Consider the following 12306-nt stretch of genomic DNA (forward strand, 5'->3'; position numbering starts at 1 on the left):
AGTTGGCTCACCTTGGCAAATGCCCAAATTGTCTGGCATCAGTTTCCTGGACTGTCACATGACTATTCTTTGCCAGCAGCATTGCTATGAGGATGAAGTGGGGGGACTGGTGTGTGTGAAGTGTTTGCCACTCTTCTGGGGATATGATAAATGCTCAATAAGCAGGAGGAAAAGAGACAGAGGGGATGAACAGAAAAAGGGAAGTACCACAGTAGAGGAAGACAGAGAAGAGGGACACAGAGGGAGACAAAAGGAGATAGAAAGAAGAGACAGAGGAGAGACCGAGAGGTAGGGACAGTAAGGACAGACAGATGGAGAGACACAGAAAGACAGAGAGACATAAAGCAGGACCACCCCCTCCAGTTATTACTCTGAAGAAATCTTTAATCCATGAACCGAAATTGTCTTCTGAAGTCATTATAGAACCCAGTAATGCCCAGTTAGAACAGGATGTCTGCATAAAGAATGGTCTGTACAACGTGTTCAAACTGGCAGTAGCGGTTAGGAAGGATAGATGAACAGCTTAGGGGAGCCGTGAGGTTGTGTTAGTGATGGTGAAACTGTTGTGAAAAGGTTGTTGAGAAGGGCAGTTCGACTGGAATGTCAGCCCTGTCACTGGATTGTACATGTAGAAACTGTTGATGTGGTGAGTGTTTCATGGGGCAGATTTTCACACACACACAGATTAAATTAAAAAGGGAGGAGAGGGGGACAGGGAGGAGCCACAGAGATGCAGAGAGAGAGGTGGACACTCAGAGAGCAGATGTGATGACCCCAGCATCTGGACCCAGGCACTGGCCTCCTCACCACAGCCACACTGTTTAAATTGTGTCTTGACCCCCACGCTCCGGTTTCTGTCTGCTTCGGGCTCAGTGCTAGCCTTCTTCACCTTGAGATCAGCAGGACCTCTCAGTGGAGGAGCTGGAGAGGCCTGAGCTGAGCACAGCCATATCCAAGTGTGCAGGGTGGGTTGGGGGAGAGAATTCAGAGGATAGGGGTCCTTGGTGAGCAAGTCTTTGTAGGGTGCTGAAGGCAAGGGCTTTGACATAGGGAAGCCTGAGTTGGAAATCCTGTTTTGCTAATTGATAACTATGTGACTCTGACCTCTCTATCAGTTTTCTCCTCTGTAAAATGGGAATGTGATGGCCCTTGCTCTTGGGGTGTTGCAGGAATTCAGGGGAATAAAGCAACCAGTGGAGTCCTGGTGTGGCTCTGTGGGTTAAGGCATCAGACTGCAAAGTCGTTTGAACTGCAAGGTCGGTGGTTCAAGCTCACCAGCTGCACTTTGGAAACCCTATACAGGGTCACTGTGGGTCAGAATTGACTCTACAGCACTTAACAATAACAAAACAGTGACTGATTGTTGTTGTTAAGTGCCATGCAGTCAGTTCCAACTCAAAAGACTCTGCATAGCGTTTCTGAGGCTTTTACAAAGCCTTTGTGGGAGCAGAAAGTCTCATTTTTCTCCTGTGGAGTGGTTCATGGGCTCAAATCACTGGTCTTGTAGTTCACAGTCTAGTGCTTATCCTATGGAGCCACCAAATTGTCATATATGTTGTTATTAAGTGCCATTGAGTTGGTTCTGACTCATAGCAACCCTGTATAGGGTTTCTGAGGGACAGTTGGTAGGCTTGAACTTCTTACTTTGTGTTTCAGAGTCCAGTGCTGATCCTACAGTGCCACACCAGGATGGAATAAAAAGTAGAGCTTTTCCACAAACTTTTTGATGCCCCCTCATATTTCCCCCTTGGTCTTGGATGACTGTTAAAATGTCACAGTGATTGTAAAGGGGAATTTATTAACTGAAGCTCCCCAGGGTTTTATACAAGGTGGATCCACGTGTTCAAGTGGTATCACTAGGAATCTCTTTCCTCTCCTGGCTCTGCTATTCTCTGCACTGGCTTCACCAGGCTGTCACCAAATGGTGACAAAGCACCACCAGCAATTTCCTAATTTTCCTGGAGAAAAGAGAATACCTAACTCTGAATATTTCCAACAGAAGTACTTGGACCAACTCTTATTAAGCTAGCCTGGGACACTGGCCCAACCTTAACATGGTCGCTGTGACAAGGGAGGGGAGCTGTGCCCTTTATCCTAGTCTGGGGCTCCGGGTAGGACAAGCAGCATTCAAACAATGTGGCTTTAGAAGGAAAACCCAGGAAGCTGTGAACAGATAAAGTGGGCTTGCATACTGAGCCAGGCAAGCAGTGGTGTCCTCTGGAGTGAGCCCTTTCTTCTACCTGGTTCTGCAGCTAGCAACTGGAAGCTTGTCAGAATAATCTTAACCACCACCCTCCTTTTCCACAGAGTGCACCTGGAGCTGAAACACTCAGATGTTGGCCCCTTCTCGGTGAGTCTGAGGGCCTAGGTGTCTCTTTCCTTTCCTGAGTCCTGGGGGGATTGTCTTGAGGGCTACCTCCAAGCTCCTGACATTGGAACAGGCCACTGGCTTATGTACATATAGTGGCATTAGACAAGTCACCTTCTATCTCTGAGCTTCAGACTTTCCCCATAAATCAAAGCTAGCCCTACTACCTGACTTGGTATGGTGAGGTTTAAACCTGTATAACAAATGTTTGTTGAATGAACAAGTTACTTTATTGAGCACCTACTATCCTGGTGTGATGCTGTGGGCTAATGTGTCAGACTTCAAAGTCATTTGAACTTCAAGGTCAGTGGTTCAAGCTCACAAGCTGATCCTTGGAACCCCTATACAGGGTCGCTATGGGTCGGAATTGACTCGACGGCACTTAACAACAACTATGTTGCCAAGCAGATGAACAAGACAGGGAATCAACCTCTTCTCAGAGCTTTACAATGTGGTGGGAGACAGCCAAGAGAGAACTGAAGATCACTTCAGTCATAACCAACCCTATGAAGAAACAAAATGGGGTTGAGGTAGCAAGTGATGGGGAGTTAAGGCCTAGATGGTATGATCAATGAAGGCCTCTCTAAGGAGGTGATACTTGAGCCAAGTCCTGAAGGATGAGAAGAAACCAGCAGGAGAAGATGTGCTGTAGGCAGAGGGAAAACAGCAGGGCATTTGAGGAGCCTAAGAGGGGCTAAAGCAAGTAGGGGGTGAAGAAGGGGATGCCGCCAGAGAGGCGGTGGCTGCTGGCCTGCTCAGGCCTTCTGGACCAGGAGAGGGGAAGGAAGACTGTGTCTGAAGGGCAGTGAGAAGGTGACAAACTGTTTCATGCAGGAAGTGACGTGATCTGATAGGCATCTTTATAAAGGAGTCCTGGCTGCTGTGAGGGCATGAGTGACCCGGGACAAAAGTCAGGCAAGGGAGACGAGAGGGGAGATGATTGGACCTGGGACTCAGTTGGGAATGTGCAATAGGGGCAGATTTTGACACAGCAGTAGGCAGTCCTTGGTGAGAGATTTGATGTGTGTGGTGAGGGAAAGGGAATTAGAAATGACTCCTAGATTTGTGACTTGAACTATGGGATGCAGTCCTTGGGTGGCACACATGATGAAGCACTTGACTGTTACATAAAAGATAGAAAGTTCTAGTCTACCCAAAGTTACCTTGGAAAAAATCCTGGTAATCTACTCCTCCCTCAAAAAAAAAAAATAATAATAATAATAATCAGCCATTGAAGACCCTGTGAAACATAATTCTGCTCTGACAGCGTGGAGTTATCATGACTTAGAATCAACTCAAAGGCATCTGAGAGGGAAAAAAGCCGAGTGCGGCATGGAACAGTGTATTGTGCCGAGGAAACAACAGCGGAGCGCGAGAGAAGCAAGTATCAGCCCAGTCTGGGGAGAAAGTCCACTCTTTGGGAATCCCTGACCATTAATCAATAGGCTGCCCTGCTGCCCTCACCTGGGATACTGATAGCAAGTGGCCCGTATGGCCAGCAGCTCAAATGCCCATCAACACCCATAACCCAGAACACCTGCTCTTGTGACTTAGGTTAGGAGTCACTGCACATTGATTCTGACCTCAGCATCTTAACATGCATGTCCCTAGTCTATGGGTGGGCCTCTCTTTGAACTCTCTGTTGCACTGGAAAACATTTCCTTAGGTCTTTAAGATGCCCCCCAAATCCTCTACCAAGTGAGTTCCTTGTAAGCCACCAGCCCCAAACTCAGACCATCCCAATGTCAAAGCAAGCTCATTTAATTTCTGTGAATCTGGTAACGTAGTGGTTACGAATCAGGCTTCGAACTACAAGGTCAGTAGTTCGAAACTACCAGCTGTTCCATGGGCAAAAGTTGAGGCTTTCTGCTCCTGTAAAGATTTACAGCCTCAGAAACCCTGTACAGGGTTGCTATGAGTCGAAACCGACTCCACGTCACATAACCAACCAACCAAGACTCTAGAGGTGGTAAGACTAAGTTGTTAATTAATTTCTGCTTCTGCAGAAAAGAAAAGAAAAAAATTTAATTCCCAGGATTTCTGGGAAGAAGGGTACCACATTTGATGAGCCCAGAGAAATGTAGTTCAAGGAAGGAAACTCAGTTGTGCCTGAGACAAAATATGCATATTTACAAGTTGTAAATGTCACGCCCACTGACAGTCTGTCCTCTAAAGGGTTTTACATTCATTTTGAATTGTTTTTTATTATTGTCCAAGCAAAACAGAAAATAAGAATACTTCCTACCTTTCTCACTTAGTTAATATTTTGGAGTATGTCCTTTCTGTCTTTTTGCATATTTAATTTAATTTAAAATGGTCTCTGTGGCCTGGTTTCCTTACTCAAAAATATGTCACGGTTATCTGTGTTGATAATTATATTTCTAGAGAGTATCGCCTAATTAGAATAGTGTTTCCTAATACCTTTCACTGTGAGATAACGCTCTGGACTACAAGGTCCGTTTGAACCACAAAGTTGGTGGTTAAATTTACCAGCTGCTCCTTGGACACCCTATAAAGGGTTACTGTGAGGCAGAACCGACTTCACAGCACTTAACAATAACAACTATTCACCATCGATTCCCCTGTAGTTGGACTTGTATGTTGGACTTTGAGGGAGAAAGGGACTTGCTGCTTTTGAGTGGCTGTTTGAGTTAAATGTGCTACTCTGATGAGCTGATTTGCGTCTGAACTTCTGCCCACGCCCTAGACCATTTCCTTGTTTATCCTTAGTTAAGGTTCCCTTAGAGACAGGTTTGCTGGCTCATGTGGCATGTGCATTGTTTTAGATTTAATTTTCTAAATTTTTATTGTGGTAAAATATATGAGAAGGCTTCAAAATGTTCATGGAAAAATGGAATGAAAAGATAATGGAATTTTCCCACAAATGTTTTGAAGCCCCCTAAATACATATAACAGAAATTTGTCATTTTCACCATTTTTAAGCAACACTAATTCACCATGTTGTGTAACCATCACGACTTTTATTTCCAAACATTTTTTCACCCCAAACAGAAACTCAGTAAGCAAGAACTTTTGACCCTTAACCCTTAAGCAAGAATTCACCAGTCCTCTCTCTGTCATCCCCCTAGACCCTTAACTGGTTGCAATCTAATCAGTTCTGACTCCTAGTGACCCTATGTTATGGTTGTTAAGTGCTGTTGAGTCAGGGACCCTGTATAGGGTTTCCAGTGCTTATCCTTCAGTTCCACGCCAGGACCCCTAATGACCCCATAGAACAAAGTAAAACTGCCCTATAGGGTTTCCAAGATTATTTTTTTATGGAAGTAGCCTGCTATGCCTTTGTCCTACATAGCGGCTTATTGTTGTTGTTGAGTTGGTTCCCACCCAAGGAGCCACTGGTGAGCTTGAACTTCCAGCCTACACTTCAAACAGTCCAGCACATTAACACACAGTGCCACACCAGGCCTTAAAACACCTACCTTTTGGCTAGCAACCAAGCACTTAACCACTCCCCCCACCAGGCTCTTTCCTCAGCCCCTGGTAACCTCTAGTCTGTTTTCTGTCTTTGCACATTTGCTAATTCTAGGTATTTCAAAGAAGTGAAAGCACACTCTATTTGTCCTTTTGTATTGTTATGCCCAGAATTCGGGGTCCCCAAAGACCACCCAGGAGCCGTGTACTGATGCAAATACATAAGGGAAGTTTAATCAAGCTCGAGCCAGGTCTCTCACCTTATCCAACACATCGGAATAGGGAAAGAGCCCCGAATTCATTGTCTGCAGGGTTTTTATAGAATTTTCAAACAGCAGGTTTCTCAGCTTTACAATCTTTGGATTGGTTAACAATTGACAAACTATGAGATGTTACAGTTTAATTGGTCAGGACTGGTGGTCTTTGTTCTTAGGCTAGGGTAAAGGAAAACATCTGGCCTCTGGCCTTGAGCTGCCTGGCTATTTATACATATATCATTTTCTTGGAGCTAGAGGACGTGTTCAGGCTATTGTACAGAATGGAGATTGACCTTGTCTCTGGAGGGAACTAAAAACTGAGGCCTTGTCTATTTAAAATGCTTTCCTGAGCCTGACTAGAGTTTAGTCAAGCAGTCTCTAGGTAGGCAAAATCAGGTAAAATCAGTTTGGTCCTTACAGTATCTGATTCATTTCACTTAGCGTGTGTTGTCAGGTTTCATCTGGGTGGTAGTAGTGATCAGAACCTCATTTCTCTTTATGATGAATAACATTCCTTTGCATAGATCTATCTCTTTTTGTCTCTCTGTAGATGGACAGAGTATTGTATTGTTTTGTTTCTGTTGTTCCCTACTTTTGGCTGTTTATGAATAAGGTCGTAATGAACACTGGTGTTTGAATATCTGAGCCCCGCTTTCAAATATTTTGAGGCCATATGCCTAGGAGTGGAAGGCACACTTATTTTTTAACTTTTAAGTAAATGTTACCTAAGCCCTCACAAAGGAGCCCTGGTAGTGCTATGAGTTAAGCATTGGTCTACTAGCCACAAGGTCGACAGTTCAATGCTGCCTGCTCTTGTAAAGATTTACAATCTGAGGAAACCCTACGGGGTAGTTCTGTTCTGTCCTACAGGGTTGCTACCGGTCAGAATTGACTTGATGGTAGTGGGTAGGGTTTGGAGTAGCCCTCACAAGAAGCCCTGGTGGCCCTGTGGTTAAGTGCTCAGCTGCTAACCAAAATGTCGACGGTTTGGGCCCACCAGCCGCTACATAGCAGAAAGATGTGGCAAGGGTTACAGCCTTGGGGACTCGATGGGACAGTTCTACTCGGTCCTGTAGGGTCGCTGTGAGTCAGAATCTACTCGAAGGCAGTGGGTGTGGTTAGGGTTAGTAACCCTCTCAAAGGTCAGGCCACTTGCTCTCTACTGTTGTTGTTAAGTGCTGCCAAGTCAGTTCTGATGCTCTACAGCATGTTTTCCACACACAGGTTTCACGGTGGCATACTCATAGTGCTCTTCCTTATCTGTGCCTGACATCTTACCGTGTTGAATTTGCTTTGCATCAGGGACCCTTAGAGCAAACAAGATCTTTTTCCATGTCCCTTCCTCTGTCTCTCAGTGGGTTTCCTAGGTGTGGGGATATGTTGCTAAGTGACACAGGGGAGAAGGAGTGTGGGTGATCAGAGGGTTGCTGACCTCCCATGTTCTGACGCTGATCCTGTGTCCCTCCTGGTTTCAGGTTCAGTTGCTGGAGGCCATCATAAACTATTTTATGTCCAGTGTTGTGCTTCCCAAGGTGAACGGTAAGGAGCTCTGGAGAAACCATTGATTTTTAGTTCTGTTAGAGCAGGTGGAATTGAGATTACCCTACCCTACCCTGGTTGGTTATGTGCCACGGAGTCAGTTCCGATTCGTAGCCACCCTGTACAGGGTTTCCGAGGCTGTAAGTCTATATGGGAGCAGAAAGCCTCATCTTTCTTCCACAGAACAACTGGTAGTTTCGAAATTCTGACCTTGAGGTTCACAGCCCGATTCGTAACCACTACATTCCCAGAACTCCTTCTACCCTACGCTAGAGGTACCTAATACCTGGCTTCAGTAGGGGAGTCTGGGGACAATCCCCTTAGTGAACTTCAAATGGCATCTAACCCAGAGAGTGGACAGGAAAAGAGAATTCACGTGTTTAGTTCCTACTCAGTGTTGCCATAACTCCCTCTAGCCTTACCACAGCCCCAAGACGGTGGGGAATTACCCAATACAGTGGGGAATTACTGCTATCTGTAATTTTCATGGGAAGCAGTAGAAGCTCAGAGTGGTTAAGTGGCTTCTATCAGGTCACAGAGCAGGAGGTAAGAGGTGGAGCCTGGCTTTGACCCCCGCTCTGAAGCCAGAACCTATGGTCTTTTCCCACTCTGGGAGGAGGGCCAGGGAGCATCTGCTAAGAGCATATCATCACATACAAGTACGAGTTTTACCTTTGCAGAGCCAGGGTCAAGTACAAGTGGAGAGCCACATAACTTGTGATGAAACAATTTGGAAATTATAAATTAAGCATAAACATTATTGTATAGAATAGGATCTTTCCTCTCACCTACAAAATTACAGCTTCCCAATGACCTGGGAGACCAGGTTAAAATTTAGAATACCTGGGATCTCTGGAGTTCCCCATGGTGCTATCAGAGGAGCTGGCCCCTGGCCAACATGCATGTGTGCCTTTGTCCTTACCTTGAAGGGCTTTGTGAGCACATGAATGAATACCTCTAATGGCACAGCCAAGCTCTGTCCACACCTGGACCCACAGCCAGTTGCCGAACAGTTACTCTCAGGATGGTGGCCCTGGATGTGGGCTTAAAGATCAACAAGTAGGAAGCCAGGTCCCTGGTGCCCAGAGTGTGGTGAACAGATGGGAGGTGCGGCCTGCAGGAAAGCCTCCAGGCCAGTCTCCCCATGGTGCTAGGCTGCCTCTTTGGGGAGGCTGGCGACCTTGGCTCTCTGAGGCCCCAGCTTCTTCTTCCTCCTCCCTGGTCCTCACCATTGGTCTCCATTTCAGAGAGGCTGCAACAGGGCTTCCCTCTGCCACTTCTGGCCCACATCCAGCTTGACAACCTGTTGCTTCAGTCTTACCAGGTGAGTCCTCAAAGCCTCGCTTCACCAAATCTCCCCTAACAATAGCAACCTTGTGCAAAACAGTTGTTCCTTGGCGAACCCTGTATCATGCTCTTTCTACCCTTATGACCACCCTGCAATGTGGCTTGTAAACAGAGAAGAAAGATTAAGGCTCAAAAAGGTTAAGCTACTTAACCAAAGCCACACAGCTATCCAGTGAAAGTTAGGCTCTCTGCTTTTCTCCACTGGCTGCATGGGTCCCACATTGCACTTGAAACTCATTTGATGATCAAACAGTCTTTTGTTTGTTTGTTTAAAGTTTTATTGTGAATTATATGATAGTTTACATGGGAGAACATTCGATTTACATTCATTCTATCGTATATCGTTTCATTGCCATGATTACAATCCCCTCCATGTATCATCAGCCAACCAAAGGGTATACCCTGCAAGCCTGCCCCCTACACCATCCCCCCCCCCCCTAGTCTTCAGCACACAGTCCCTCTCCCTCTCTGGATCTAAAGTCCCCAGCTGCTCCATCGCTCCACGTCATTGTCTCTGCCTCCATCTCAGGCATCACTGCTTCTCTGGGTAGGGTCCCGCTCTCGGCTCTTCTCCATTGATGGTCCTAGGGACCTCAGCTCCTAGACTGAAAAGTTAATCATTCCCTTCCTTGCTATAAAATGTCTATCTTTACATTTCCAACCCTCACAATCAGTCCTGATAACAATTACTCACTATTGCATCACAAGAGACCCATCTGTATTTCATTTCATCAGCTCCACCTAGACAGATTGGATAGTACTCACTGGAGATTCTGCCTTCCTCCAGGCCCCCTGGCTCTAGGTTCCCTCTTGAAAGCTTGTAAGCCAGTCACTTCTTGCCTTTGTAGCCCACCCCTCCCCCCCATTTTGGATATCCAATGTCCAAGTTGCCCATCTCTGTCTACTCTGTGTGTGGAGGGGGTGGAAATGATTCTTGCTGTAAGGATTTGTTCCCTCTTTTGAGCTTCTGCATTTATAGGTGTAGGTCAAGTTCATCAAATTGTATCAGATTACTCTTTTTTTCCTCTTCTTTCTTCTTCTGGTTAAGCTCTGATCATCCAGTCATTGAAGCCAGGTCAAGTGGGTATTATCTGCAAGTGTGGGTGTTCTTGTGCATATGCCCTCTCTTTTTATCAGCTGAACGCTTCACTCTCCACATTGTAGGGCTTAGCTGGCTGCTTCATTGCTGTCTTTCCCTCACTTCCCCTTATCGGTGACGAGTGTGGTCACCAATCAGACCATGTATTCCCATTGAGTCTTATTCTTGGAAGGGAGTCTGCACTGAGGGGACCTGACCACTTGCATTGATGTTTCCTGGGCAAGCAACTTGTTTGTTCTTGTGGTAACAGTGTGTCTGCCTCTATTGTTTTGTATTTTTCCTGTAGGTCTTTCTTTCAAGAAGTATCTTCTGTTCTTCTAGCCACTCCAGGCTGGTCTTCTTGTCCTTTCAAGTGGGAATTTCCCATCTCTGGAGATCTGGATGTGGTTCAGGCTTCTACAAATAGTCTTATGTATTGCAGAGGCTCCATGGGAAGCCTCCTTCACTGGGCACGTTGTAACCCCATTTTAGGTATTCCAGTCAGTTGTAGGCAGAAAACGGACTTACAAGCTTCCTATGGTGATGTTTCTGGCTATTCCTTTCTCTCCCCCTCCAGTGTCTATTTTATAATATAATACAAGGAAAACCAAGATTCAAAAGACAGCCAAGCATCTTAACATTATTCCCCCCTTTTCCCCATTCCAACCATGTCTCAATCTCTGTATCCCAGAGCCTTGTAGTTCCAAGGTTGTTCGAACCTCATTCTTACCTCTGTCCCACTTAGCCCATTCAAACCTGCCTAATTGTTCTCCCATCTGCTTTGTTCTTCCATTCCCCTCTCCCTTCTTGTATATTGCCCCCCTCCCCAGCACCCAAACTTTCCTGTGTCTAATCTCTGCCCTGGGCTCCACCTTCTCCTCCCTCCCCTCACCCACTCCCAACATCCCAGCAATCAACAAATAATTTTCCCCACACCCCTTTATTATGGGTTCTTTTTCTTAGTCTTTTACAGTAGTGGTCCTATGCAGTATTTCTCTTTGTGACTGACTAATTTCACTCACAATAATGTCCTCAAGGTTCATCCATGCTATGCGGTGGCTTGCCGCTTTCTTGTTATTCTTCAAGGTAGCATAATATTCCATTGTGTATATGTACCACAGTTTGTTTATCCATTCTTCAGTTGATGGGCACTTTGGCTGTCTCCATCTTTTTGCTATTGTAAATAGCACTGCTATGAACATTGGTGTGCATATATCTTCTCGTGTTGTGGCTCGTTTTTCAAAGAGTCTGTTTAGAATGTTGTTGTTGTTGTTTGTTGTTAGGTACCATCGAGTAGGTACCAACTTCATACAGACCCTATGTAGAACAGACCGGGAACACTGTGCCTTTAAATATTTGATGACTAAATACTGCAGTCCTCCCATAGCCTCCAGCACTGTTCTAGGTACTATGAGTAGCAAATGTTAATAGTAGTGGATTTGAACTCACCACCACATCCTCTTGCCTTTCACCTGACCTGACTTACTGGGCAGTTGCTGCCTCCTTTGTAGGTTCTTTCTGCCCCATACCAACTAGAGTATTCCAGGTTCCCATCTGACCTGTTTCCACATGATCAGCTCTCTGGGATCATTCTCATTAGCTGCCAGGCATCCTCCTAGCTTCCGATTTCTTCAAAATTCCTGATATCTGTGGGCTTCTGCATTGCCTTCTCTATGAGGCCCTGGAACCAGCCTGTTGCAATGAAGCAGGTATCGCAACAACAAAATCATCTGTTACTTCCTTACCATGGCCAGTGACTTTCTCAGTTGGTTGCCCTGTGGCCTACCTAAGAAACCCCATATTACTAGGATCCCTCACTCTCCTCCAACCCCCAAGTCCAGATAATCAAGCCCACAACCGTCTAGACCAGGGAGCTGATAGAGCTAAGCAGCTAGGGAAAAACAGTTGAGAAAGCAGAGGAAACACATTTTCCATGCTCCCTAAATCTTACCAAACTCATGCTTTAAAAAACACACAAAACAACCTTGACCCCAATGCACAATTTAATTTCTTCCTTTCTGAACATTCTCAGTGAAGGGCGTGAAAGAGCAAAGAGAAGTGATTTTGTAGCATTGATTAGAACAAGGGCTCCCTTGAGCTGCCATGAGGCAGGGATGACAAATGAAGCTTCCAAAACAGCCCTGGGGTCTCACCATCAGAGTGAAACAGCTGCTAACGAAGACCCCCTGTGCCCCCCTGTCAGCTCCTGCTTTTCTGTCAGCAGACAGACTTCTGCTCTCTCCTTTCTAATAGGCAGGCTCCCAAGGTTTCCACATTTTTTTTTT

At 45.7% G+C, this 12306-nt stretch overlaps 1 protein-coding gene across 1 annotated transcript in view; it reads left to right on the forward strand.

Moving 5' to 3' along the window:
• Positions 1–12306, forward strand: part of BPI (bactericidal/permeability-increasing protein) — a 39467-nt gene that overhangs the window by 19011 nt on the left and 8150 nt on the right. The window contains exons 12-14 of the mRNA XM_006874738.1: positions 2308–2350; positions 7533–7596; positions 8844–8920. Coding sequence (XP_006874800.1) covers positions 2308–2350; positions 7533–7596; positions 8844–8920 — 184 coding nt within the window. The remainder of the gene's footprint in view (positions 1–2307; positions 2351–7532; positions 7597–8843; positions 8921–12306) is intronic.

This window comes from Chrysochloris asiatica, unplaced genomic scaffold, assembly GCF_000296735.1.
Source record: "Chrysochloris asiatica unplaced genomic scaffold, ChrAsi1.0 scaffold00296, whole genome shotgun sequence".
Taxonomy (NCBI): domain Eukaryota; kingdom Metazoa; phylum Chordata; class Mammalia; order Afrosoricida; family Chrysochloridae; genus Chrysochloris; species Chrysochloris asiatica.